The 26,492-nt window shown below is 25.7% G+C and overlaps 1 protein-coding gene across 1 annotated transcript in view; it reads right to left on the reverse strand.

Annotated features, from left to right (window-relative positions):
* LOC129989399 (nephrin-like) overlaps nt 1–21,838 on the reverse strand; it is a 590,283-nt gene extending 568,445 nt beyond the window's left edge. Inside the window, exon 1 of the mRNA XM_056097917.1 lies at nt 21,464–21,838. Within this exon, the coding sequence (XP_055953892.1) occupies nt 21,464–21,533 (70 nt within the window). The 5' untranslated portion in view covers nt 21,534–21,838. The remainder of the gene's footprint in view (nt 1–21,463) is intronic.
* Between the last annotated feature and the right edge of the window lie 4,654 nt (nt 21,839–26,492).

Genomic DNA, 26,492 nt, shown 5'->3' on the forward strand with positions numbered 1-26,492 from the left:
ATATATAAAGTGGTGGTGGTGGGGGGGGGCATACCAGAATCGAATGATGACGAAAAAAAGTTGTTGGCTCATCCCTTTCACAAAAGAAAAAAAAATGTTAAAAATTCAAAATTCCCAAAAATATTTTATTTTCTGTGGGAATATTTTCATACAATTAAAAAAAATAACACTTACATTCGTGAGCTATATGTTTATTTTCTTAAATCTCAAATATTTCGAATAGGTTTTCTTATTCAATGATGATTTTTCTCCCATTAAAACCAAACTTACGAAGTCGCTCGCATAATGTCTTCAACCATTTTATTAAATTCTTATTTGAAGCTATGAATAATCGAAGACACATAAGTAGTAAATAAGTTCTTAGTAAACAAACTTTATCAGCTCTTTATAAACCCACAAATTATATAAAATATTTCCTTTCATAATTTCAAATCATATGCGTATTGGACAACTTATATGAAAATGCCATTTGAATACCATTAAGATTAAAATATGTATTGGAACTGAAGTGAGCTGAATTTCATATATTCTTTAAAGCGAATATAATGAGGAAGGATTCTCCATAAATTTATTTCCTTCGAATTTGAATCTTTGAATAGTTATACCGTAATTTATGAGGGTTAGAAATGTACTGAATTTAAACGAGTTCAAAGATAGTTTGTCAAGCAATTTTGGGGAGATTCGTAAAAAGCTTAAAACCGAAAATCTCAGGGCAATTTTGCTCTCACATAGTGTATAGTATCAATTGACAAAATACTTTAAATGAAGAAAATTGTAATGTTTGAGTCGATAAATGCAATGTTAAATAAATTATGAAATCTAAATTTTTTACAGAACTCCAGTTCTAATATTCGTATTCAATAAAATGGTCTTGATTCTAACACATACAATTAAAAAAAAATCCCCCATGTAGCCACTGTGTATTTTTTCAGAAAATTAGGATTATATTCAAAATGGTTTCAAGGAGCAATTATAAATATTTAATAAAAAGAAGATGCTTAGCGAAAACAAATTTGTTTTTTTATATTTTTTAAAATTAATGAGATAAAAATGTGCAATCGGTATTCAGACTGGAAGCAAAGATTTAATACAAAAAATAGCATAGTTTGCAATCAGCATGAGAGAAGGATATAAATCATTTTATTACAAAAGAAAATATTATTTAAAATTTGATTACGATTAAAATTATGATATCACTTTACTGGAATATTTTTAGAAATTACCTTCTTTGAAAATATATACACTCGAGTAACAAATACATTTTATACATTATGTATTAATATTACCACAGATGCAAATTACGTTTATCCTGTAACTTCTATTAATGTATTGAATTACATAAACATTTTTAAATGACTTCAATGGAAATAATCTAATGTAGGAATTAACGAGGATTTCCATATCCAATAATCTTATTTCTGAATATATTGGTCAGAATAATACATAGCTGGAAAACTTTGTTAAATGTACCCTCATAATGCAAAGACAACATATTCGACAAATTCCAAAACGGCCATACTTGTCCAAAATTTGAATAATGCTCAGATTAAAGCAGACATTAAACCATCATGATGGCTATGGCTTCATTATTGCACTGTTCCATATATCACACCAAACATTTATAGACCAACGCATTTGCTTCTTACTTGATCATGAGCTACACGGAGAAATTAATTTTCTTTTGTTTAAATTTCTTGAGGATTTCAGTAAGAAAAAATTATCTTTGGTTAATCATATCAGATATATTCTTACCTCAAATTTTCAATATTTTAAATGAATAGATTTCATTTAAATTCAATTTTAATTCCTGTAACATAAATAACTTTATTTCATTATTCCATATTTCACCCGAAACGTTCCAGACCAATGCACTTGCCTTTTATTTAATCGTGTGTTAAGAGGAATTCCAAGTTTTGAGAAATAAATGAATATTCTTTGTTTTTAAATTTCAAGTCATGAGAATTTCAGTAGGAAAAATATATTTTTGGTTACTAATATCAGATTTATATCTTCATGAATTTTTCACATTTCCTGGAACAATTTGATGGAATATATTTAATTTAAATTAAATTTTAATTTCTGGAACAAGAGTAAGACAGATGGCTCAGTAGGAGTTTGCACAGATTCAATATTGTTCTATAAATAATTTCCTCATCAATTTAAATTTAACTATGTTGTATAGTAAAATTACAAAGTGTTGACATTTTAATTCATTTCTTCAAATAACTCCAGCAACATCAAAATATTTTAAAGTGTTTTGGGCAGTAAAATAAAATAATTAAAAATACTGAGAAATATCGAAGGCCGTATCAACAACACTATATAATATTCAATAATATTCAAAAGGCAATGAATTTTTAAAAATAAGTATAAAATAAGATTAATAACAGGATTTATTTCATTTTTGAATAAGAAATGAAAATAAGGATTTAGCAATTAATCAGATTCAAAAGGATGCCTAGTGCCTTCAAGTCTCCTGAAAACTGCTTTGTGCTTAGTAACTGAATCCTTTTATGACATTTAAATTTATCAAATCATTTATCATTCCAAGTTACTACTTTATGCAGAATCATGCAGTGGATTCATTAAAAGGATGAAATAAATCCATTCAACTCTAATAAAATTTCCAATGGAAGTACACATCAATAATTTGTAAAAGCAATTGGATACAAGTGATACATTGAAAGTAAATAAAAAACACTGAAAGTAAAAATACATAAAACTAACAGACAGTAAACTGAATTTCGCTTCTCATTTAGAAAACTGTTTTGGAGTTGTGATAAAATTCTTCCATCAATTCCATATGTTAGATCTATATATAATTGTAGATCTAATTATAATCGCCAATTTTTCTGTCCATATGAAAAACTCAATTTTTCCATGTGAATTTCCATTTCAAATAAATGACATAAAAATGCGCAACTTTAGAAGCAGAGTAGAGTTAAATTTTATATGTTTTACGAAATAAAGCATATTAATCTTTTTCATTACTAATCCTCCCAATCCAGTCGTAAAAGTTCTTTATGAATTGGCTATTTATAAGCCAATTATTATTTCAAACATGGAGGTCCAGGATGTTTAGAAAGTCAACACTAAAGATACCTTCGATTTACATTCTGAATTCCATGTTTGAAAAAGAAATTGGCTCCAAAAATTGTCCATTAGATAGGGCTTGCACGATTGGGTTGATCCGAGTCAATAGTGAGAGGGTTAATGTAATGGAATATCATATCTGCTGAAGAAGCTCATATATTTACTAAATAAGAAATAATGATGTATGAATATGCCGGAAAGCGCCAAAATTGGTTAACTATTCTATTGTTAGAATTAATTGTCGAATTTCAGAAGATTAGACTATATTGCCTTTTTCTTATTTCAACCAATGCCTCCTGTAGAAATAGGTAATATAGTTTTAATTTTTTGTTTTCATTTGAATTTCTTTAAATAGAACATACCAATAACATTGAAATATTACACCTCAGAAATGAGACACATATTAAAATTGCTATATAACAAGTTTAAATGCCACGAAAAATGTATCTGAGGAATAGATAGAAATAATTTCTCAAAGTGAATATATCAGAGTGTGCGGTGTGATGCACAGTTTGAATTTCACAAACATATATCTCTCCAAAAGTTTAACTAAAAATATTTTATTCTGGAAATGTTTCGGGAGAAAAAAAATGGTGGGGAAATCTGTGAAGGAGGCAAATGCTGAGGGTGGGTCAATGGACGGAAAATAGTAGGAGAAAGACATAAAAGTGTTTGCGTGATTTTCTTTGTGTCAATCTTTGCTCAGGGTTCCTCTGATCGACTTTTAGGTCTAGAGCGAGACAATTTTGTTCGATTCAAAAAACGATGACTCCGTTCTCGTTTTTACAGATTTTATTTTCCATTCGTTTGGTACGTTATTCTTATTATATTTTCCCGCTTTTGCCTGCTGCGTACACGTTTTCCACGAGTTCCCTTGCCACCAGAAGGGGGAGAGGGGGAGGAGCAAAAATAAAATGGAAGAATGTCAAGGGGGTCTCGAAACCTCAATTTTCTCTGTTTTCCTTCTGATCGAGTTTTTACTGTTTTTCCTTCAACTGTAGGGTTGGAAGAGAAGTTTTGGGTTTATTTTGTTTTCACCATCCATAGCCCATACGCCTCGAAAAAAAAAAAAGGAGATTTGTGTATGGAAAGTCTTTTGAGTTATTGTCACGGGTAGCCGTTCCTTTCTTTCGGCTGTACTTACGGAAATAGCTTCCAAATGGGCTATAAATAATAGCGTGAAATATACGAGTTCTTATCTATTTGTAAATGACTGCCATTGCATATGTGAATCAAATAAATTTGGAAGAATTTATGAAAGAATGAATATGGTTTAATACTTTTCTTCTAGAAAATATAGATATTTTTCAATGTTCTATGTGAATCAAATTATTTCTAATGATTTATAAGTAAAAAGTCAAGTCATTATCTTACTAAAATGCGCCAATAAAGTATCTTAAATTTGAATTAACTTTCCCTGAGATTTTTGGGAACATATATTCTAATTTTATTTATTTTTTCATAATTTATATTTTCTTTCTGAACAAACTTGTATATAAAAAATTATTATAGATTCAGCTTACTGTTTAATTTATAATATATTCCTTGGTAAACAAAACGATGCCAAAAAATGTTCCATACGTCAAATTTCCACAAAACTTTTAAATAATTAAATTATTTTTTTTTTAATTTTAATTAAAATAAGTGAAACACTTGATCTAATTATTATATCGAATTTATATTTGTGAAGATAAATAATTGTTTCACTCTTAAAAGTCTTCTGCGCAAAATTCTGGTGTATGTATAAGTTCTTGTAACCAATTCTTCGGAAAGATTTTAAAATAATTTATTATTTTAATTTATTATCAAAATATTTTTTTAGAAAATTTAATTTAAATACGTTTTAAAAAATAAATATTGTTTATTTGATTAAACTCCTCTAAGAAAACAGGAAAATTTGTTATCTGAGACTTGGAATTAAAAATAAATATGTAATTTCATTACTAAAACTTTCTTTAGATGTTTTGTTTTTCTTATGCAGGAAATTTGTAATTAAAATTTACGCTGAAAATTATTAAGAGGTATGTAAAAGAATAAATTTTTCGAATTGAAAAATTAGAAATTAAAAACTAATTTCACTATGAAAAATCTATTTTAGATAAAATTTAAGCAGCACCACTCTAACTTTTTTAAGTCACCGATATGCTAAGGAAAACTTAAGTATTCAAACTTAAAAAAATTGGATTTTCTTTTTTTTAATGTTTTTTTTTTCAGTTATATATAATCAATTTTATGAAATCAATTAGTAATTAAAAATTCAAAATATTCAAGATGAAACTTTATGATATGCGCTATTTCATAAAAGAATTTTCAAATAACGTTTAAGAAATTTAAGATTTATTTGATCTGTCATTTATTAATTTTTCTTAAATTGACTAATTTTAAGAAAGAAAATGAATAAAGAATTAAAACATCTGATTCAAAACCAATATACATATATAACTTTAATTTTATATAGAAATAATATATATCTGCTTATGAATTCAAGGCTAAATACATATTATTTAGCCTTGAATTTATAAAGAAACATCATTTGAAATAAATAATTAAAGTTTTTTGAAAAGAAAATTTTTATTTTTTTTATTTTTTAAGGAATTAATTACAAACGACTTCTTTCTTTCTGTCTGTATATATATATATATATATATATATATATATATATATATATATATATATGTGTGTGTGTGTGTGTGTGTGTGTGTGTGTGTGTGTGTGTGTGTGTGTGTGTGTGTGTGTGTGTGTGTGTGTGTGTGTGTGTGTGTGTGTGTGTGTGTGTGCATGTGTGTGTGTATGTGTGTGTGTGTGTGTGTCTGTGTGTGTGTGTGTGTGTGTGTGTCTCTGTGTGTGTCTGTATCTGTGTGTGTTGTGTGTGTTTCTATTTAAATTAGATTTCGATTTTTCAAACAAATTTTAAAAAGTTCGTTTTTTATATATAATTGTATTCCGAGTAGAGACGTAAAAATTCTAAATACTTGTTGGGGTAATACTCCACGATATATAAGAAATATACTGTGTTACCTCTGTAGGTTTGTATTTTTTTAGAATATGTGATGAAAGTCGATAATTTACTATTTTTTAAGAAATCAATTTTCATTTTAAGGAATTAATTACTACACCCTTCAATTTATTGCTCCCAAGCCTCTTACTTTTGTTTCTTCACATGTTTTGATATGCATTAATTGTTTAATCTTGAACAAACATATCTTCCAAATATGAGAATATTGTTATATTATCTTTAAGTATGCAATGCTCATAAAGAAACTACTTCGTGATTAGGAGGCAAAAGAAGTAAAAAATATAATTCAATGGCTAATAAAAATAAGTAAAAACACTTGGAGTATGATAAAGAAATCATGAAAATACCACCTCACCTTATCTCGATTGGAAAGTTTAAAAATTCTTGATTCTTTGGGAGGAAAAACAAAAATAAGATTTAAATAAACATTACGACTTTGAAGGGCATATTGTCAAAGTCATTATTTTCATGACTCTCACCGTAAGTAAGTCATGTGTAGAAAGAATATAACCACATATTTCTCCTTAAGATCTCTTATATAGATATAGATAGATGAGATCTTACTTTAAAGATCATAAAATAATACGAGGCATCCTACAAATTTTATAAACATCATATAACTAACAATGAAATGATGACACTGACCTCACTGTGAGAATTTTTATTTTTTATTGGGAAGGGAATAGAATCAACCTTAAGAGGATAATGACTGAGTGATATGAATTATTTTCTTGTCCCAAATGCCAATTCGATACGAAATTTAGAATATATTATGCTTTTTTTAAAAAATAAATATCCCTATTTATTTTCGAAATCTACCTAATTTGACTTTATATTATATTTTTCTAATATGATTTATTTTTTATGCCTGAAGATAATATTATTTATAACTTCTTTCATTTTCTTGTGATTTTCTTCATGTTCCTGATTGTGTAGTTCCGCAAATTCGTAAAATAAGACTGATTATAAAATAAGGAATAAAATTTACGTTCATTACTACAAATTTTAAAAACAATAATTTTAATGTCTTTACATTTCTACTAAGCAATTTTTTGTTTTCTCCATCAGCGTCACTCTCGAGAATAGGGAAAATACATCTACAACCGATTTTTTCACTCTATTCCTTTTTCATATACTTGACTCCAAAAATGCACTATATTGCCTTCCAGTGGCCATGGATCGAACTTCCGGGAAATAATATCAAAAAATATCTAATATGAATAAATATGTCCTGAGAGTAGCATCCTAACAACAATATCGAAAACAAACATTGAAATCTAATTGGGAAAAAAAACATTGACTCAGATTTAAAAAAATGTTACTTTGAGATTGATTTTTATGATTTCTTTTAATAAAAAATCAATGCGTAAACTTAATTATTCAATTAGGGTTATGAAATATTTCATGCATAGGCATTAAAATATAATATGTTAAATTTCTTAAAAACATTTTAAAATGATATATATTATTTTTTAAAATAATATATATATATAAAAATTTTAAAGTATTCTAGGCGTTTTTATTTTTATTTTATTTTTCTATTATTGTTTTCTAATTACCTAATGTTAATTTATTTGGAACAAAAATACATATGATTTTGTAATTCTAATTAAATTATAATTTTTTAGAAATATTTTTATGCACACTAATTGAATTTTCATAGGAATTTTATGTTTTTCTGAGCTAAAATTTATTTTTAACTATCTAAAAAAAACTCGAAACATAAAATGCATACCCCATTTTCTTTTTAAATTTTGATTGAAATCTTCGTTATAAATATTCTTTATTTTCTTCAAAATTGGACGTTTCAAAGATGGTTAATCTGATTACAATATCATTTTGTGAAAAATCATTAAGATGTACTTTTTTTCCTCATGATCCTTTAAATATTCATGTTATTGAACAATACATTTTATAACACTATTTTAGATTAATATAAATATATATTTTAGTGATCAATCGATAAAAATAAAACTGCTTGTTTCCGTCTACTTTTTCTTAATTCAAAGTCCACTGTTCTCTTAACAGATACATTTTGTTATAATTCTCCGCCAGACAGATGTGGGCGAGACAGATTAATTTTTGTAATTCGATATGAAAATGAAATGATTAAGTATAAATACACTGGATCTGAACAAATGATGCAATTTAGATAATATATTCTCAATCATTGATATTAAATTTTTTAAAAAAGATATATTGAAAAGAAAATGAAATATTTATAACAATTAGAGGAACCGATATAACTAAAATGAAAGTTGTTTTGACATTAGTATTTTATTCAATATTTATTCACTGCATTCAAATTAAAGTATGTAATTCAATTATACATTGAAATTAATAGAAAAGTCAATAAAAGAATTCAGAGAGTATTGCGATTATATCATTCTCTTAATACAGGAATAAAATACAGGAATAATATAAAATACAGGAATGTTGAACGCTTCATGATCATATTTCGTTTTAAATGAAAATCAAGTATTTATATTTCAGTTTCTTTCGTAACGATTGAATATTTGACTTCGAAACTATTTTCAGAAAAATAAAGTAGTAAAACCAAATAGACAGATATTTAACTATTAATATGGCAAATTAAATGTTGGATTCTTAATTTTACAGAAACGTCCTCACAAAGCAGTATTTTAATGTCGCAATATTATGATAGGAAAAGTGATGTAATATTTTCCAGGAAAGGAATAGTTTAATGGAATTCGATATCGTTATTTGTATGAATAATGTATAGCTATTAGTAAGCAAAAGTTAAGGTATTATTCAACTCAATAAAATGATTCTAGAATAGTTATTATTTAAATGATTATGATTTGGAGGAAAGTTCTTAGGAAAAGTGAAATGGAGTTTTGAATATAATTTTAACAATGGATTATTATTCCACCTAAATATTGCCTTCTTTAATATAGAATATATAATTAAATTCAAATTACATTTTATTTTCTTTGAGTAAAATTTTGGGTTTAATAAATTTAGGTTATTTTTTGCTTTTAACAATAAAGATTAAAAATAGTATAAACATTTCTTAAATTGGACTCAAATCCCCAACAAAAAGATGCAGACAAACCAAAACAGTAATTTTTTAGAGTTTTCAGCATCACAGTATTTTGTGTTATGATCAGAAAATTTTTCAATTTTTTTTTCTTATAAATGACATGATTAGTACAATCATAATGCTGATTCTAAAAACTAATGTTATGAATTAAAATTATAACGTTCTGAATAAAGTTAAAGTTAAATATTAACGTTTTGAATCTAAACTATTAATTAAACGTTTTTTGTTTTAATTAGGAGACCAGAAGTATTTATGTATGTAGCGAAAGTTTATGAGATTTTCTCATGAAATTAATATTTTATTCTTTAGTACTTTTATTTTGTCTGAGGTATCCGTAATTTCAATGTTTATTCATTTTATATAAGAGCATTAATGGGACAGAGTCAGTTTATTTCCATTATAAGAATTTTCTAATTATAAGAATTAGTGTAAGACAAAGTCAGAATGCAATATCGCATGAGCAACAAAAAAAAATATCTATAAAGATTAGAAAAGATATTTAAAACAGAAATAATATGATTAAAATTATTAAAAAGTATTCGTGCATACAGCACTTATGAGTAAAAGATTAATGACTAGTATTTACTTATCAGAATGATAAATATATTCTCTGTTGTACAGTCCGAGATGAAATTTGACCGAATCGCCACGGTACAGGGAACTGTGGCTAAAGTAAAACTCCCACCATTACGAATAGCCCATGCACCATCTATTTTTATAGAGGCATGACTCCTCATGACTTTACTCAGAGGCATGACGCCTATAGAGTAAAATTAAATTTTCCTTATCAATTAGGGCAGTAAGAAACAGCAACAATGCGTGAGTCTTTTTATAATTATAGTGAAAAAAATTACAGATAAATTATTTGAGGTTAAGTTTAGTTATATTAACGTCCCGTTGTAAAGCAACACTAGGGCTATTTTGGGATGGATCTTGTAATTTTGAGCCGCGGTCAGATGACGCGGATGACACCTGAGCCGGTGGTTTCTTTCTGATATTTACTTGGTCTGAAAACGCTTGATTCCGCTAATGAACCAAGAATAGGTCATTAACTCATTGTTCATATTGAAAATATTATATCGGTAAGTATTGTACCTACATACAGAGATTTATGTGTAAATGCTATACAATTTGCTCAAAACGTTTCACAGCAATTTTCAATGTTCACACTCGATTAACATTAAAATATGTGAATTAAATTAATTTATTATTGCGTCCTCTTTATAAACATGTGACTAATTTTGATACTGAAAGCCATCTTTATATTTATTTTCATACTATCTTTAAATTATCTAATATCTAATATAAAATTAATAATAATAATAATTTAAATTATCTAAAAATAATAGCCAAATCGTCTTCTCTTTTTTCTCATTAAGATTTTTTCTTACAAGAAGTTTTAAGTAACTTAAAAAAATTTGCAAATAAATACAATAAAAAAAGAATAAAAAAACCAAAACCTAAAAGAATTTAGCTTCTGTGCCAATTTATATCCATTTAGAAAATAAGTTAATCTCGTAAAACTTTACATTTTAGGTTTTCTTCACACAAAAAGTTAATTCAGTATCTTTCAGCTGTACATTAAATGGTGTGCAACAGAAAGAATGAAAATATTGTTTTTTCGAAATTTGAATTACTTTCCTCTTTATAAATTAAAAGAAAATAAAGAAAAAAAATTAAATGTTCTTCTCATTCTTCTTCTTATTCATAGTTGCAGTTTAAAATTCTCAATATATCAAAACATATTTAATTGGCCGATGATTGTTTCATATGGTAGATACAAAAAATAATATAATAAAAATGAAAATTTAAATATTTAATATTTAATAAGCTAACATTTTAGTATATTCACAAATTATGATTAATTATTATTTTAAGAAAATTATTTATATTTGCAATATTTTACGATAATGATTATCCAAGCGAAAATTAATATGAATTGTGAAATTTTTTGAAGGACATTTATTATTTCACTCATAGAAAATAATAAGTAATAAGTATTCGTTTCTATACACATTATTTTTTTCATAGTAAGAATCACAAATAATAAAATGCGTATACACATTTTTCATTAATATTTCATATCACATATATTTCATCAATTAAATATAAATGCATATAATTCATCCTTTCCATTTACTATATATTTATATTCTTACTGATTCGTATTTTTATATATCCAATCTTATTTCGTTTAATCAATATTTCTTTTTAAATATTATTAATAATAGCTAGGAAATAAAGGAATTAAATCAATTAATTAATCAGTTATAGAATGATATTAGATCAAGAGTTTCTGCCATTTTTTGCAATCATAATAAGCTTTCTATATATCAGAACAATTCTAGCTGATTGCTTGAAAAATCTATTCTCTTTCCGAAATTGTTTGTTCGATTCTTCTCTGCCTTATGCATCATAAATATATTGAAAAGAAAAATATTTTATCAATGCTAACTTATTCTTCTAAAGTAATATTCATTTTTTTTGTTATGTATTTTATTTTTATTGGCATTTTTTTACAGCAAAACAATTTGCTAAATTGCTACCACAACTCCTCAAAAACAGAGGAAGCAGCGGATTGTGTTCTGAGCACTTTAATATTTCATTGTACATCTTCGGAACTACTGAACCTAAATTGCGGATTATTTTTCCAGGGGAATACAAGTACTTATTTTTTTCTTCGATTAGCATGATATTTTCATACATTTCTATAAAATAAATATTATGTTAAAAATTTTATTATTAGTTTAGGTCAGAAAATATTTAATTTAAAATTTCGAAATATTGTATATATTATTTATATTAAATAATAATTCAAAACGGAGCAAGGATAATTGTAATTAATAAATTAAATCTACAGATGCATTTGAAAAAAATGACAGCATTCATTTCGCATTAGGGTTATTTAAATTTCAACCTTCCGTACTACATTGCTCGTGCCTTTGAAATTGTAAAAAATATATAATGTTTCAAAGTAGTGGAATTTGAATTTAATATGTAATATTATTCCTTGAATGCTCAATTTTCGAGATACCAATTAAATCAATTAAAGTAAGTCTTAATTTTGCATGTATGAAGTTTTGCACATTAGAACGAATTTTAAATCGAAATGGTTATTTACCTAAACAAAATATGCATATACTTTCAGGCGCCATTCTTATAGAATGGCACTGAGTTCTTCTTATAACGTGCTACACGCCAGCGTCCTGGCATAAGGATAGCGCATCTTCCCCGTCATCTGAGCGTCCCGGGTTCGAGTCTGGTTTTTGGGCATGGTTGTTTTTCCGTTGTTCTATCTCTGAGATGTGTGAATGCGCCCTCCTGTGAAAAGGGATTGTGCAATTAAATGAGTGATGTGTGAGTAGCAAAGTCATTCTCTTGATCCTATTTGGCGCTATCATAAAAACAAGAAATTCTCCCCCCTTCGGCTTAAATCGCTGTCCTCGTAACAACGGGCTTGTCCGTGGCAAGATAACAAACAACAACAAGATAACGTGCTATATTCAGTAAGCTGAATGGACATCTCACGGTTACTTGTGAAAGGACCGTTAGTTAACACTGTCTTCCTATTAATCAATATGGAGTGGACAGGTATAATTTGTGTACATACGATTAGAGAATATACAGAATTAAAGTAATACGAAATCAAAATGCAATATATCATATATATTAGAAGCATTTTATTTGCCTATAAAAATTCTAAAGCATAATTAAGATGAGTTAAAATTCAGTCACGAGCCAGTTTGAATAATGAATACGTCTTATTTAAAACTAAGAACATAAAAAAAAAATATTTTGCTGATTTTTAAAAATAAAAAGAATAATTAATTTTAATGTCTAAGTATATATGATAAAGTCTAAAATTTTAGTTAGTTAAATAAATACATTCATTCGTTTAAAATGCATACAAATTTAAAAAAAAATACTTTAAGTATGTAACATTCATTTTTATACTTTTCATGTTCATGCATTTAATATATCCCAAACATATTGGGCCTTACGCGAGGCATGTGACGATTAGCCCTTCATCTTAAATATTCTTAATCCATATTTTTGAGAAACAAAAGCTTAAACTGTTCAATGAAGAAAACAATTTTATTTCACTAATAAATATTTGGTATAAACAATTAAATAAAACCATGCGATCCACTTTTTTGATTAATGTATGGAAAAATATTGAGCACAGATAGTGGAAAATCATAACACGAAAAAAATAAAATGTATTTTGAACGCATGTCTGAATTTTCCAATTAAATAAGAAAGCGAGACATTTCTAGCAATGTATTCTCTAATCTTTGGTCCATTAAAGTTTTATAAACCATTAAAAATTGGTGCACAATTTCTTAAAAATAAATTAATATGATGTGCAAATAAGAGATTATATTTGTGGTTCGACTTTATGGTGATGAATAGCTCAAATGCCATGTTAGGCCCTATTGCAAAATAAGAAATTATGCTAGAATTATATTTTATACGATTTGAAGAACACTATGCTTTCTGTTGCAAGATATTTTATTTTTCAATTGTAAAATATGAACAAACTGCCTAAAACGATAAACCCTATTAGAGCATTAAAAATACGTTGTATTTTTCATCGTATTGAAGCGGCAAGGAAAAATTTGAATTTACGTTGTAGAAGACTAAATTTTTAAACAATCCTGTTAATTATATTTTGTACAATATTCTTATTTCATATAAAGTTTAAGGGAGTCCATGACACAAAAATCGACCCATTTTGTAATATATATATATATATATATATATATATATATATATATATATATATATATTTCAGAAAAAAAACTATATGTTTATTTTTATTTTAAATGACGTTTGACGTTGAATCATGTTTCCACCCTAATTAGCAATCCTTCCCATATAATTACTTTTTTGATGTGTTGTTTTGAAAATCTAGAGCTCAGACTATAGTTATCATGATATGCGTATGCTAGTAGACCATAAAAAGAAAAGAGGCATAGCATTTGGTGGAAAAAAGCGCGGAAACCTGAAAAAATGAAACAGTTATTACCGCAATCCATAGGTAGAAAAAAAAAACAATGTCAAAGGGATAAAGACTGATATTTATACGATTCTGTTACATTGCAGTGCCATAGACTCTAAATCAAAACATACAATACGCCCTACTGAGCCTGAATCTTGTGCTTCTTTAATTGATCTCTGGCGTTGGAACAAAAACCACTACTCAATAGACAGCCATTAAAACTCCTCTGCTAGAAGCTGCTATCGCGAAATTGTGCTTATTTTTTAAAGACTGGCTTCAGATAATTTTAGCTTTTTGGAAAGGTATTCAAACTTTAAACGCGTGTTTCTCTATGATGCATTTTTTCAAGATTTTTTTGTATTCAGATTGCTATAAGTCAAGAACTGATAAATATTAAGGGATGAAATTTTAACAAATCTTTTATTATAAATAATATATTATTATAAATTAGCATATGTGAAAGAAAAAGGTTACTTTAAAAATATTTCGTTTTATTATAAAAGTATCTTAGCATTTATAGAAATTTTCCTTCAAAAATGTATCATTTTTTATTGAAATAATATTTTTTCATATTCCTGAATCAAAATCATAGTTCTTTCAAAAATATTTATTCTGAAAATTTTTTTAATTTTAGGAATTTAAAATAATCTCACTTTTAATGCAAAATAAAATTTAAAATAAAAAAAAATCTTTAAAACTTTTAGGTTGTAATTTTGATTATTATTTAGATGGTTAATCAGTGCAAAAAAATTTCAAAATTCTAAATTACTTAATAAAATCTTTTAATGTGTTTCAGACCCACTTAAACAAAAATATTCAAATATTTTGCAACTGAAATTGACAAAATTATGAAGAAATTATTTATTAATATTAATTGAAAATGAATACAACTATTTTTAAAAAAATCCATTGCTTCATTCGTCGTTGCAAGGAAAATCAACCAACAAAAGGACGCGAATTTCTTGACGCAATGAATTGCTAAAATTAAAGAAATTTAGAATTTCTTAGCAACTTTTAGGATGGTTAAGAGTTTTTACCTTTAAAAATGGTAGTGAGCAAAAATAAATAACTTAATATCAATAATGGGATAAATGAGTTGTAAAAAAAATTTATATTTTACTTCTTTCAACTTTCACCCTGTATAATATATTATTATTGATGCCTTTAAAATTATTTTTCCAACACCAAGAAGTCAATACCCCTTTTAAATATTCGTTATTAAAAAATTTGTCATTTACATTATATATATATATATATATATATATATATATATATACATGCAGACACAGAGAGAATTAATATAGATCATATATATATAAAAAATGACAATGAGTCACTGAGAGTTTCCTAGATATTTTATCGGCAAATAAAGGATAAAATTGCCGTTTCACTTTAAACTAAATAGAAATCTGTGGCAGCCTGTTATACCCTGAATCTCTATATATGGAGAGAGACAGAAAGAGAAATTCATTAAAATAAAATAAAATACAATTATGAGTTATATATACATATATACACACATATATATAGTTTGGGCAAACAATATCATTATTAAAACCAAATACATTTAAAGGATTCTTCTTAATTAATTCGATATAAAAATTTAGAACAAAATAAATCATTAAAATACATTTGAAAATTCGAAGTATTCCTTCAAAACAATGCATTTATTATATACGAGCGTAGCGTTCAGAATGATTAAATATGAATTCAATCAAAATGAATTGATATTAAAATGTTCTGAAATGAAAGCCCCTTTCTTCTGAGATTAGCATTCGAATAAGACATCGACAATGATTTTAAAAAAAAGGAAAAAATCTAAAGTCCCAGTGAATTGAAATTTTATTTTTGTTAAGCTCGCAGAAATGAAAAGAACAAACCTTCATTCGAAACAGTGTATTTGCAAGAAACCTGATTTGCTAGGACAGATACTAAATGAAATAAAGCTGAATACCTAACTTTTGGAAGCATTCCAATGAGAAAAGTCAGCGAAGTGTTTGAAGCTAAAATTTATTTCTTTCCAATTTCTGCATATCTGAATTATGTTTGACATTTTCATTTTGTGATGTTATTTAAATGGATTTTATGAAGAGTAAACAAAAGTTGCTTCTAATTAATTGTTTACAGCTTCAAAAAGGTAGTATTACACGAATTGAAATGCGATTTTCTAAAAATTCTTATACATGCAAGATTATGAGAAATTCAATTGGAATATGAAAACTTCAAGTCACTTTTCGACTTTCTAAATAAGTTCCATGCATTTTCAGATTTTTTTATTCATTCGAAATCACTATTGAGGGCTTTATTTTTTGTTATTGTTTCACAGATTAAAATGTTAGAAAAACAAATAACCGGATTCTGATATTTCATTACAACATTTCTGAAAAATAAATTAAAAGAGATTTGCAATAGTCGTTTATTGTTTTAGGTTTGTTTTATTTCATATTTATTTTACTTTTAGAATTTTATTTAATAGTTCGAAATGACGGACGAATATAATCCTAGAAATAGTTAAAACAATGAAGATTTTTTTGTCTTAAAATATTCTTAAAAGTTTTTAAGACTTATTAATATTATAGAGAACAATTTCACAGAAATAAAATTGTTATTATGGAAAACATATTTTATTATAATCTATGAAATTCGAAGTTATTAACGGAAGTTCAAAATATTTATAAACATTTATTTAAAAATATATTTAAGACTGAGAAAACTTTTCAATGTGAACCCCTATTATTGAGAAAATAAATAACTCCCAAACTGAATTTGTATAGCAGTTGTTCTATATCAAACGGCATGATCTTTAGAAAGTTTTAAACAATAAATTATAATACATATTGCGATTCTCACGCAATATGTTAACTTGTAAACATTATTAGGACAGATATTATTAATTTAATTAACATGTGAGGCATCTTTGTATTAAAACTCTTCAAAATTTTTGAATCTCATGAGTATAAATTAGATTCATAAAGCATTTTTTAAAAATAAGGTTTCATATTTTTGACAATAATATAATGGATAAATAATGATGAAATTCTTGTAAATTTTCTGTCATGGTAGGTTCTGGATACTTATTTTTTTCGATAAAATGTGATATTCTTGTCCATTTCATTGTCATTGCAATATATCGTCATTAATTCCCATGATAAATTCTATGTTTTTTTAGAATTACGTTACTTAGTAAAAGCTGACTTATTTCTAGATTCAAAACATAATGTTAAAAATCTATATTTGAATTTGATCGTTTCGTTCTTATGTGATATTTCAAATGCGTTATTGATATGGTTTAGGTTATTTTTTCCATGCTTTTCTAGATTGCTTCAATTCTATTATCTTTATGCATATAATTTTTTAAAGTATTTTTTTCAATCAAAAAATCAGAAACCATAAAGTGACATATTTAAATCGCACATTCTGTAGAAATAAGTTTCCTCTACATCCGAAGTAAAACTTTTTATATAATTTGACATTAAAAATATTTACAAAAGTTTTATTCTAAAGTTCTAAAATAACTGATAACATCCAATAAGGAAAATTTCCTTGCAACATTTTTAAACAAATTTAAATATATTCTATTAAATTTCCAATCATTAAATATATCTCATTTTCAAAAAAATATATGCATTTGTTACACCATGAAAGATTTCGAAAATATCGTTAGAAATAATTCAACAGCTTGAAAAGAATTAGTGTATCCCGAAATTAGATTTCAAATAAATTAATTCTCTGAGGCATTAATTCTGCAGTTCATGAAAAAAATTTATTACTATAGAGAAAATAATAAAAGATATGATTCCACCAATTTTTAAGATTTAATTTGTAAAATATTCGAGCAATACAAATTTATTTAATTTAATCTTCATTTTTAATTATTTCATTGATTTCTGAATGCAGTTCTTAATTAGAATTCGAGGCATTTCCTTTTCAAATATGAATGCACATTTATAATCCGTGAAGCAGACCAGAAAATTAAAATTTCATAATGCAAGTAATTTTAAAACGAGTACAAAGAAATAACAAGGTAACGCACTGAAAAAAGAATTTTCTTTCAATATCTGCCAAAACTCTTTAATAAGTTATGAGTGAATATTTATAATTATTCAGATTCAATTCTTTCCATGAAGATTTTATTGTGCAATGAATTAATATGGTTTTGTGATGTTTATCTGTAATTCTAAAGGGCAAGTGAAGAAACATAAAGCATATTCAAGAATAGGATATAAGTTTTAAAAAGATGAACTAAGGTGGATTTTGAATAGTTTTTGCAACCTCTACATAATGAATAATGAACCTACATATTTAATCTATTATTTCAATAAATATGAAATCATAATGAGTTAATATGTAATTGTAAATAAATTGGAATAAAAAAAATTAAATAATGTATGCAACCGAAAATAATTTTTAAATAATTGTGTGCATTTTATTTTTCTCAAAATTGATTAAACCATGATAAATTACTCTGAATAGAAAAAAAAATAATTTTTACTTTGCTTTTTTGCTTTATATAAATCATCATTTTTGCTTTACACGCTTTATAAAAATACTGATGACAGTTTTTTTTTTTTTTTTCAAAATTGAATTTTAATGTACAATATACAATTTATTTTGAAAATGTATGTATCATTATATTGCTTTTTGATAAAGAATAATTTTTAGAGCTTTAGATCTCTGATCAATTAAAAATGCAGAACACTTTTATTTATTCATTCATTTAAATTTTATGGCGAATTGAAGTAGCATCAACTAAGCAAATTTAATCTTAAAAATTAAATAATTTATAAAAATGTCTAATGCTTACTATTAAAGCTTGTCCTGTTTCAGAATCGAAAAAAATTGACACACAATAAAAAATAAAAGAGTTTATCTTTAAAACATGATTTTGTGGCTCACTTTTATTCGTTTCTTCTTTTTAAAAGCAGAGTATAGTTTACGATAAAGATTATGCTCGCAGATAAAATACGCTATTCTTATAGAAGTTTATAACAATTATCGTTATCTATACTTATTGTTAATTTTAAAAATATATATATATATTTTCAAATGAAATATATAAATAATAGCTTGGATGAAAAATATTTTGACAATAAAATTTAAAAATATTGTTTTTAAAAGTCAAAACAGATAAAATAAATTCATTCAATAAAATTAAGATTAAAATTTGCATAGATGCATCATATAAAAGAAAACCTGCAAAACCTTCAACAACTATTATTTTGTAAAATGTGTAATAACATAGATTTTGATACATTTTTATTTATGAATTATTTAAAAACACATAATTTTATTTATCATTCCAACATATAATTTGATTTATAATCAAATTTAACAATATTATTTATTCGCTATGTGTAAAGCACATATATACCCCTGCTCATTTAAAATTCAAAATAAGTTTTTACTCATAGAGAATGCATGCTCTAAAATATAAAATAAAATCTTTTATTTAAATTGTTTCAATATTTCTTTATATTTAGACTTTCATTATTTTTCTCGTAAATGTAAAGTATTTGACTGAAACTATAATTTTAATGAAAATAATATATGTAATATTAGATTTTGCCAAGTTCAGTTATATTTTTTGTCATGATAACTCCATGCAATTATTTTCAGAATAACTTTTTCACATGCTAGCTATAATTCTAAACTTATTTTAGAAATCAGTTTTAAATTGAAATAATTTATTAATGCAATAAAACATAATTTTTAAATTTTTCTACTTTAAAGTCTTATCATTCCAGATCTTTCTGGTAAGATACATTTTATGAAATTTATAATGTATTACTGAAATTTAATTTTTAATTAAATCTAAATATATGAATAAAGAAGCAAAATATTAAAAGAATTATCTCTTACAAATTTAATTTTTGATGTTTCACAAAAGAATATTAATTTCACAAATAAATCATTACTAAAAAAAAAAAAAAAAAAAACTGGAATTATATATATTTTACATCTGCTTTATTTTATTGGTATTTTTGATTGCGTGAGGTATCGAATCGTAAAATAAAAAAAAATATAGAAGTGTTATAAAATATATTATTTTTATAAATTACACAGAAATTGCAATCTTAAATGCATTTATGCTAATTACTAATGATTATAAAGATCTGAGAAAAAAGTGGTAACTAACTTGAGGGGTTTCGAAATCTTTTAAACTGTTTGAGAAGTTTATAAAAACTTCGAATTTTGCTTCGTGATACTTTGTGCATTAAATTATTTTTGATTAAAATTTGAGTAAGATAAAAAATTTGCAACAATTATAAGAGATTTTTAAAAAGTAAGTAGAATAAAAATGAACAAAATGTAAAGACACAATATTAAAAATAATTTGATTTTAAAACAATTTATAACATATAATAAAAATAAATTGATTAAAAGATGTAGCATCGATTATGAAACTTTGTCTTTCAAATGAGCTTTAATTTTGAAGTCTAAAATGTCTGAGTAATTATAGAAACATTTACATCAATTTTTTTAAAAATCCTACCATGCATTTCGTATTATAAGACATACTTAATATATTTTTATTCATTTTATTCAGTAAATAATAGTTTCTTTTATTCAGTAGATAGTAATTCATTTTATTCAGTAGATTTTATGCTATTATTCAATATTTTATGCTAATATTTCGATTTTGATTCCCTTTATTAAAAGTAGTTATTTTTCATTTAATTCGCATTTCTCAGTTAATTTTTTTTTAAAAAATCTATGCATAAAATATTAATTAATAATGCGATTAGTAATAATTAGTTTTGTTATGCAAAAATTTTAATTAGCAAATACTAATTACTGCATTTAACAAATAAATTTATTTCCATTCATCAATTTCTTTTGTATCAAACACTTATAAAGTGAATAAAAATATTAGCTACATATAAATAATAAGTAAATATATGGCTCTGAAAATTTCATTCGCGTTGCAATGACTTCATTCTTTTTAAATGCTATTGTGTGCAAAGCAAAGACAGGTTTTTTTTTCTAATATTTAATTCGCAAATATGTTAATTATTTGAACAGATGTTTAAAGTAAAAACATATTTTAAAACTTTTTTTAATCATTATCCATTTAAAAATTTTTATAGCATTAATAACGAAGTGATTGGTACAAAAATTATAAACTCCGAAAATTGCACAAGAATTGAAAAACTGTATTTTATATAATTATGGCAGTTGGTAAATTCTATATTTTAAAAATTTGTTTCCAAAATTTTCTTGGTGATTTGTTTTGAACATCAAAAATTCACTTTTAATATCATGCGGTCATGCACTGCAAGCCACTTACCCGCACAAATGACTTTAAAACAGATGCTTAACTGTAAAAACCATTTCCAAAAAATGTTTATCCACTTCATCTCCGCACTTTCAGCTGCATACAACAATAATATAATCTGCTAAGTCAGCAGAAATATGAATAAACTTTTTTATACAGTTTTCATATTTTGTATGAGTTTTAAGTGAATCAGTAACACAATTATTTTATTCAACTGTAGCGAAGCAATTTTTCATTTTTTGGATGTTGAGAATTATTTTTTGCTCTCTAACCCACAGAGCGCACGCAGTGTTTATATAAACAGTGCGCCTGAAACAGAGGTCAGCAGTGTTAAGACTAGAATCTATCTAACTCTCCTCGGATGAAGATGCACATGCTTCACGTTTAGAGACTTTACTCCGGACTGCCGTCTTATTTTCCAGACTAGCCGACTACAATGGTTGCCGAAAATTTTGAAAAGGAGCTGATGGCGCCAAAGGAAGCTCAAGATGAACGCCAAGTGTTCGCCAATTATCCGAAGCATCCGAATTCGTTTGGTTAATTATGAAATAGGGTTTGTTTAATTAATTATAAAGTGAAAGATAATATAAAATTTAAAGAATAATACAATCCCCACGTTAGCATTCCTGCAACATGCATTTAAAATTTCTTTTTTTTTATTGTAAAGTAGCATATTTATATCATCTGCGAAATTCTTTAAGAGACTAAATATGGTAAGAAGAAAAAATGATTCAAATCTTGTTTGAATTTATTTTTTCACATTAAGTCAATGTTTTAAATATGTTATAAAAATATACTCATTCTTTTAAACACTATTATTATTAATTATTAAATTGATTAATTTATATTTAATTTATAATCAAGGAATTTAATCTTACCTTTGTGTGTTAAATAATTTTGGAAATCCCATAGACTATCGTTAGAATAAACATTTCAATTCCTTATTGTTATCATTCCTATGAGATGTTTATTGTTTAATATATATTTTTATATATTTGCAGCGTGGTTCGAAAAAAACCCAATATTTATTTATGCTTTTATTCCGCTGTTACTGCTGGATGCTTTAAATGCTGTTTATCCCTGTAAACCATAGAAATAACAACAATACAACACATACAAAATCTAAGAAACGAATATTGCTTAAGAGATTGAAAACCTGTTCATTATATTGATATTGCTTCGAAATTTACTCTCTTTTTTTCTTTTCGTTCGAGTGTCTTGCCATTTTTAAAAAATATGTGTAGAGAAAATTCAAAGCAAACTATATTCTTTAACCCTTAACTGGGGAGGTGCGGTCTAGGAGACCGCACGCTCAATTAAACAAACATTCAAATTAAAGTTTCTAATTAATGTATTAGTATGAAAAACTGTCAATATATTTTGTAGATATTTTTCTTGATATAAAGATAGGTTTTAGAAATTTTTCAAAATATATTATCATTGAAAAAAGTAAATGCGTTGGAACATACATTTTCTTCTCAAATTACATGTTACAGTAAATAATATTCTTGCAAAAATATATTACTTTTTACTTTTTAAATCATATGTATCTTTACAGTATATGAAGGTATATAGAAGAAAAAAAAAATGTAAAATTTAACAATTATATGAAAAAAAAAATTACAATGGGTAAAATTATAGAGGTTTTCTAGGGCATTTTGAACATACAGGTTAAGAACTAGCATAAAAATCAACTTATAAATTCTGTCTATATATCTCTTGGTATATTAATATAATTTATAAATTTTTCAAAATATATTATCACTAGAAAGCTTAATTATGTTTGAACATACATATCAGAATCAGTTGAATGCGAAATTTAATCGAAAACTCTTCTGTACAATTATCCTTATCACTAAAATTATTTTCTGCGACATTTAAAAGTGTCTGGAGCATTGCTTTATAATAGGATCAGTAAACTGGATGATATTTAGGCCTCCAAGTTTTAGTGCCATTTGCTAAGCCTTGTTTATCAGTGGGACACTAACAAGGAGATGCGGTCTTAGAGACCGCGCTCGAAGAAATAACTGAATTATTTTAATCCTCTGAATTATCCGCTGAAATCGTTTGAAACGTGAATTGAAGGTCACAAAACAGGAAACTGCAGGGTCAATCCATTCAATTGAGCTAAAAATAAAACAGAGATGACCGAATATTCATTGCTAGCGGTCTCAAAGACCGCACGTCCCCAGTTAAGGGGAAATTATTATTATTATTATTATTATTTACTTTTTATTCCTTAGCCTGTAATTATATCTTCTTTTTGTAGCAATAATAATAATTTACAGTAAGAATAAAAATTCTAAAAAACTTATAATTTATGCAAATAAAAATTTTGCATTATCTATCTTGCTATCTATACTGATAAATTTAATTTACAGAAATTGTAAGTATCCAGATATTTGGCATCTAGGAAATATTAATCAGACTAAAATCACGAAATGTCTCGTTTATTCCTGTTTGCCATTTTCACAGTTAAAAATTTATCGCACTAAATGTAACAAATATTTACCAAGACTTATTTAATTTCGTTCCAGAGAAATAGCACAGAAAACGTTCTAGTTAGAGACAATATTAAATAACTTCCACATTTTAAGTGAAATGCAGTTGTTACCATATATTAGGCAGGAATGCTAGATAGAAGCTTTCGAATGGTTGCAGCAGATTTCCAGAATTGGAAACATTAGGAATGTGTTATTTTCGATTTAGAGTTTGTAGTTAATAAATGATTCTACTGTTTTAAAAATAATTACCCTAACTTTAATAATATCTCCTTTATAAACATGCAATAATTTAACAAACTAATAGAAATTCCGATCGCAAGGATATCTAATTAATTACAACTATTACCACCACTTATTAGATATGTTAATATTACTTCAGAAACTTACTATGAAGCTGCTGTCAATGTTTGTTTTTTTAATTTTATTGTAATGTATTGTGTCAGAAAGGAAACATTTAAACAGACTTTCCTTTCTTTGGAAACTGAAGCATGTAAGATGCGTGTTTTTTTTAAATATCAAGAAACAAAAATATGACATTTACCAGTTTTAATAATCCTTATTTTAAAATAGGTGAATAAAAGTATGAAACTGCGATGTATTTAGGGTTAGAAATAAACATTCTTAATGATATAACACAGAAAGTTCGCAACATAATAATATCATCTGCAAACAAATGATTTTTTTGGGCTACATCACTAGATAGATAAAATTACCCATTTACAAGAAAATAAATTGCAATCGTTGGCACATATACAGCAGAAATATAGGAAATGTATAAGAAAGATAGATTCTTGCGATATTTTAAAAAAGTAATTTTAAGAAGAATATTTAGTGGAGTCAAATGTTATAATCATTGAAGGTGAAAAATCAAATTGGAAAATTAAAAACTATATAAAAAAACCCAGATATCATCAAATTTATTTCAATACAGAGTATTAAATATACAGGAAGTTTAATAAGATTTGATGGCAATCTAGCCACTAAAATAATCTTTTCGGCTAAATATTTTAGTACTCGAAAAACGACCAAAAGTTAGGTAAATTGACTGGTAAGTAAAAAATTCCTGAAAACTATTTAAGTGACGAACTGAAAATCCTTAGTTAAGAATAGGATGATGTGGAATGATATTCTGAGGAAAACAAGAGTACATTCGGGGTTGTCACGGATGTGAAAAAGAAGACGATTGTTAGAATTTGAAATAATGCAATATATTTGGGTTTAATTGATTTTAGTATACGTAAACATCTAACCACATAGAGAGAGCATTTCACGAGTTACATTATTTAAAATCATGACTGTAAATCGCTTGAAGTAAACAATTTCTACAGAAAAATAACTACGGATGAATGTCCACGCTTAGTGAAATAGGTAGTTAAATGCTACAGAAATTGTAGTGAAATACAGAACGGTAGTGACCACCAGTCTCTGCATTTATCAGTTTCAAGAAAAATGGAGAGAAATAACGAAACAAAACAAAAAGAATTATTATGACAGTTAAGAATACATATCTAAATGAGGTGAATATAACTTTTTTTTTTGAAAAATTCGACGAATATGAAGTCTTTTAATAAGGTTTGAATAAGTTATTATTCACGTTGTTTACCGCAACATAATGTAAGTACGATCGCGGAAAAAAGAGGATACACACAATTTTATTCTGCTATGATCATTATATGTGCAAATTAAATTATTATGTTAAAGGTAATAATGTAAGCCAAAAAAAAAGGCTACCTAAAATTACCTAAATGCAATTGGCTTCATATTTAAATTTGTTCAAGTTTTAATTTTCCATGTAGAATATTCCTTTTTATAGCAAATTCAATTTTTATTAACATAGAACATATTCATTTTTCTATGGCATGATTTGATTCCCCATAAAAAAATATCTGGAGGTCAAAATTTGAGTTACATACCACAGGGTAATATTTCACATTTTTTGATAAAAGGACGCTTCCATATATGGAAATATAAGTTCTCTGCATATCTCAAAACTTTGGTAATAGCATTTTTTGCGATATATTAAAACATCGTTTTACATGTTGCAATCAAATGGTGTTTGATGCAAGGAAAATGTTACTTTGTAAATTTGAGGTATAATTTTGATTATTTTCCGGCAAAAAAGTCAGTAACATCAAAATTATCCTTTAAATAGTAATTGAGCATGAATCATCAATATATTCAGAGCTTTATGATTCAGAAATTTGGTTCATTAAAGTAAGAAACAAAATTAAATATGTCATTCATATTTTTAAATGAATATTGATTTTATTGATAATAAGAATATTTTACTGATAGATAGAAAAAATGTATTATTTTAATCATTTTCCACATTATTTATCCTATTTCTTGTTCAATGTATACTAATCTTATAAGCATTTCTTATTATTCATGATTAGACATGAAAGGCTATAACAGTTTTATATTACGCATTCATTCACTGACAATAAAAAGTAAATAATTTTCACTAATTATAATAACATAAATAATTTCTCTTACATGCTTACAAGTAACTTAATTTTATACATAAATGCTTTTTT

The sequence above is a fragment of the Argiope bruennichi genome, chromosome 2 (assembly GCF_947563725.1).
Source record: "Argiope bruennichi chromosome 2, qqArgBrue1.1, whole genome shotgun sequence".
NCBI lineage: Eukaryota > Metazoa > Arthropoda > Arachnida > Araneae > Araneidae > Argiope > Argiope bruennichi.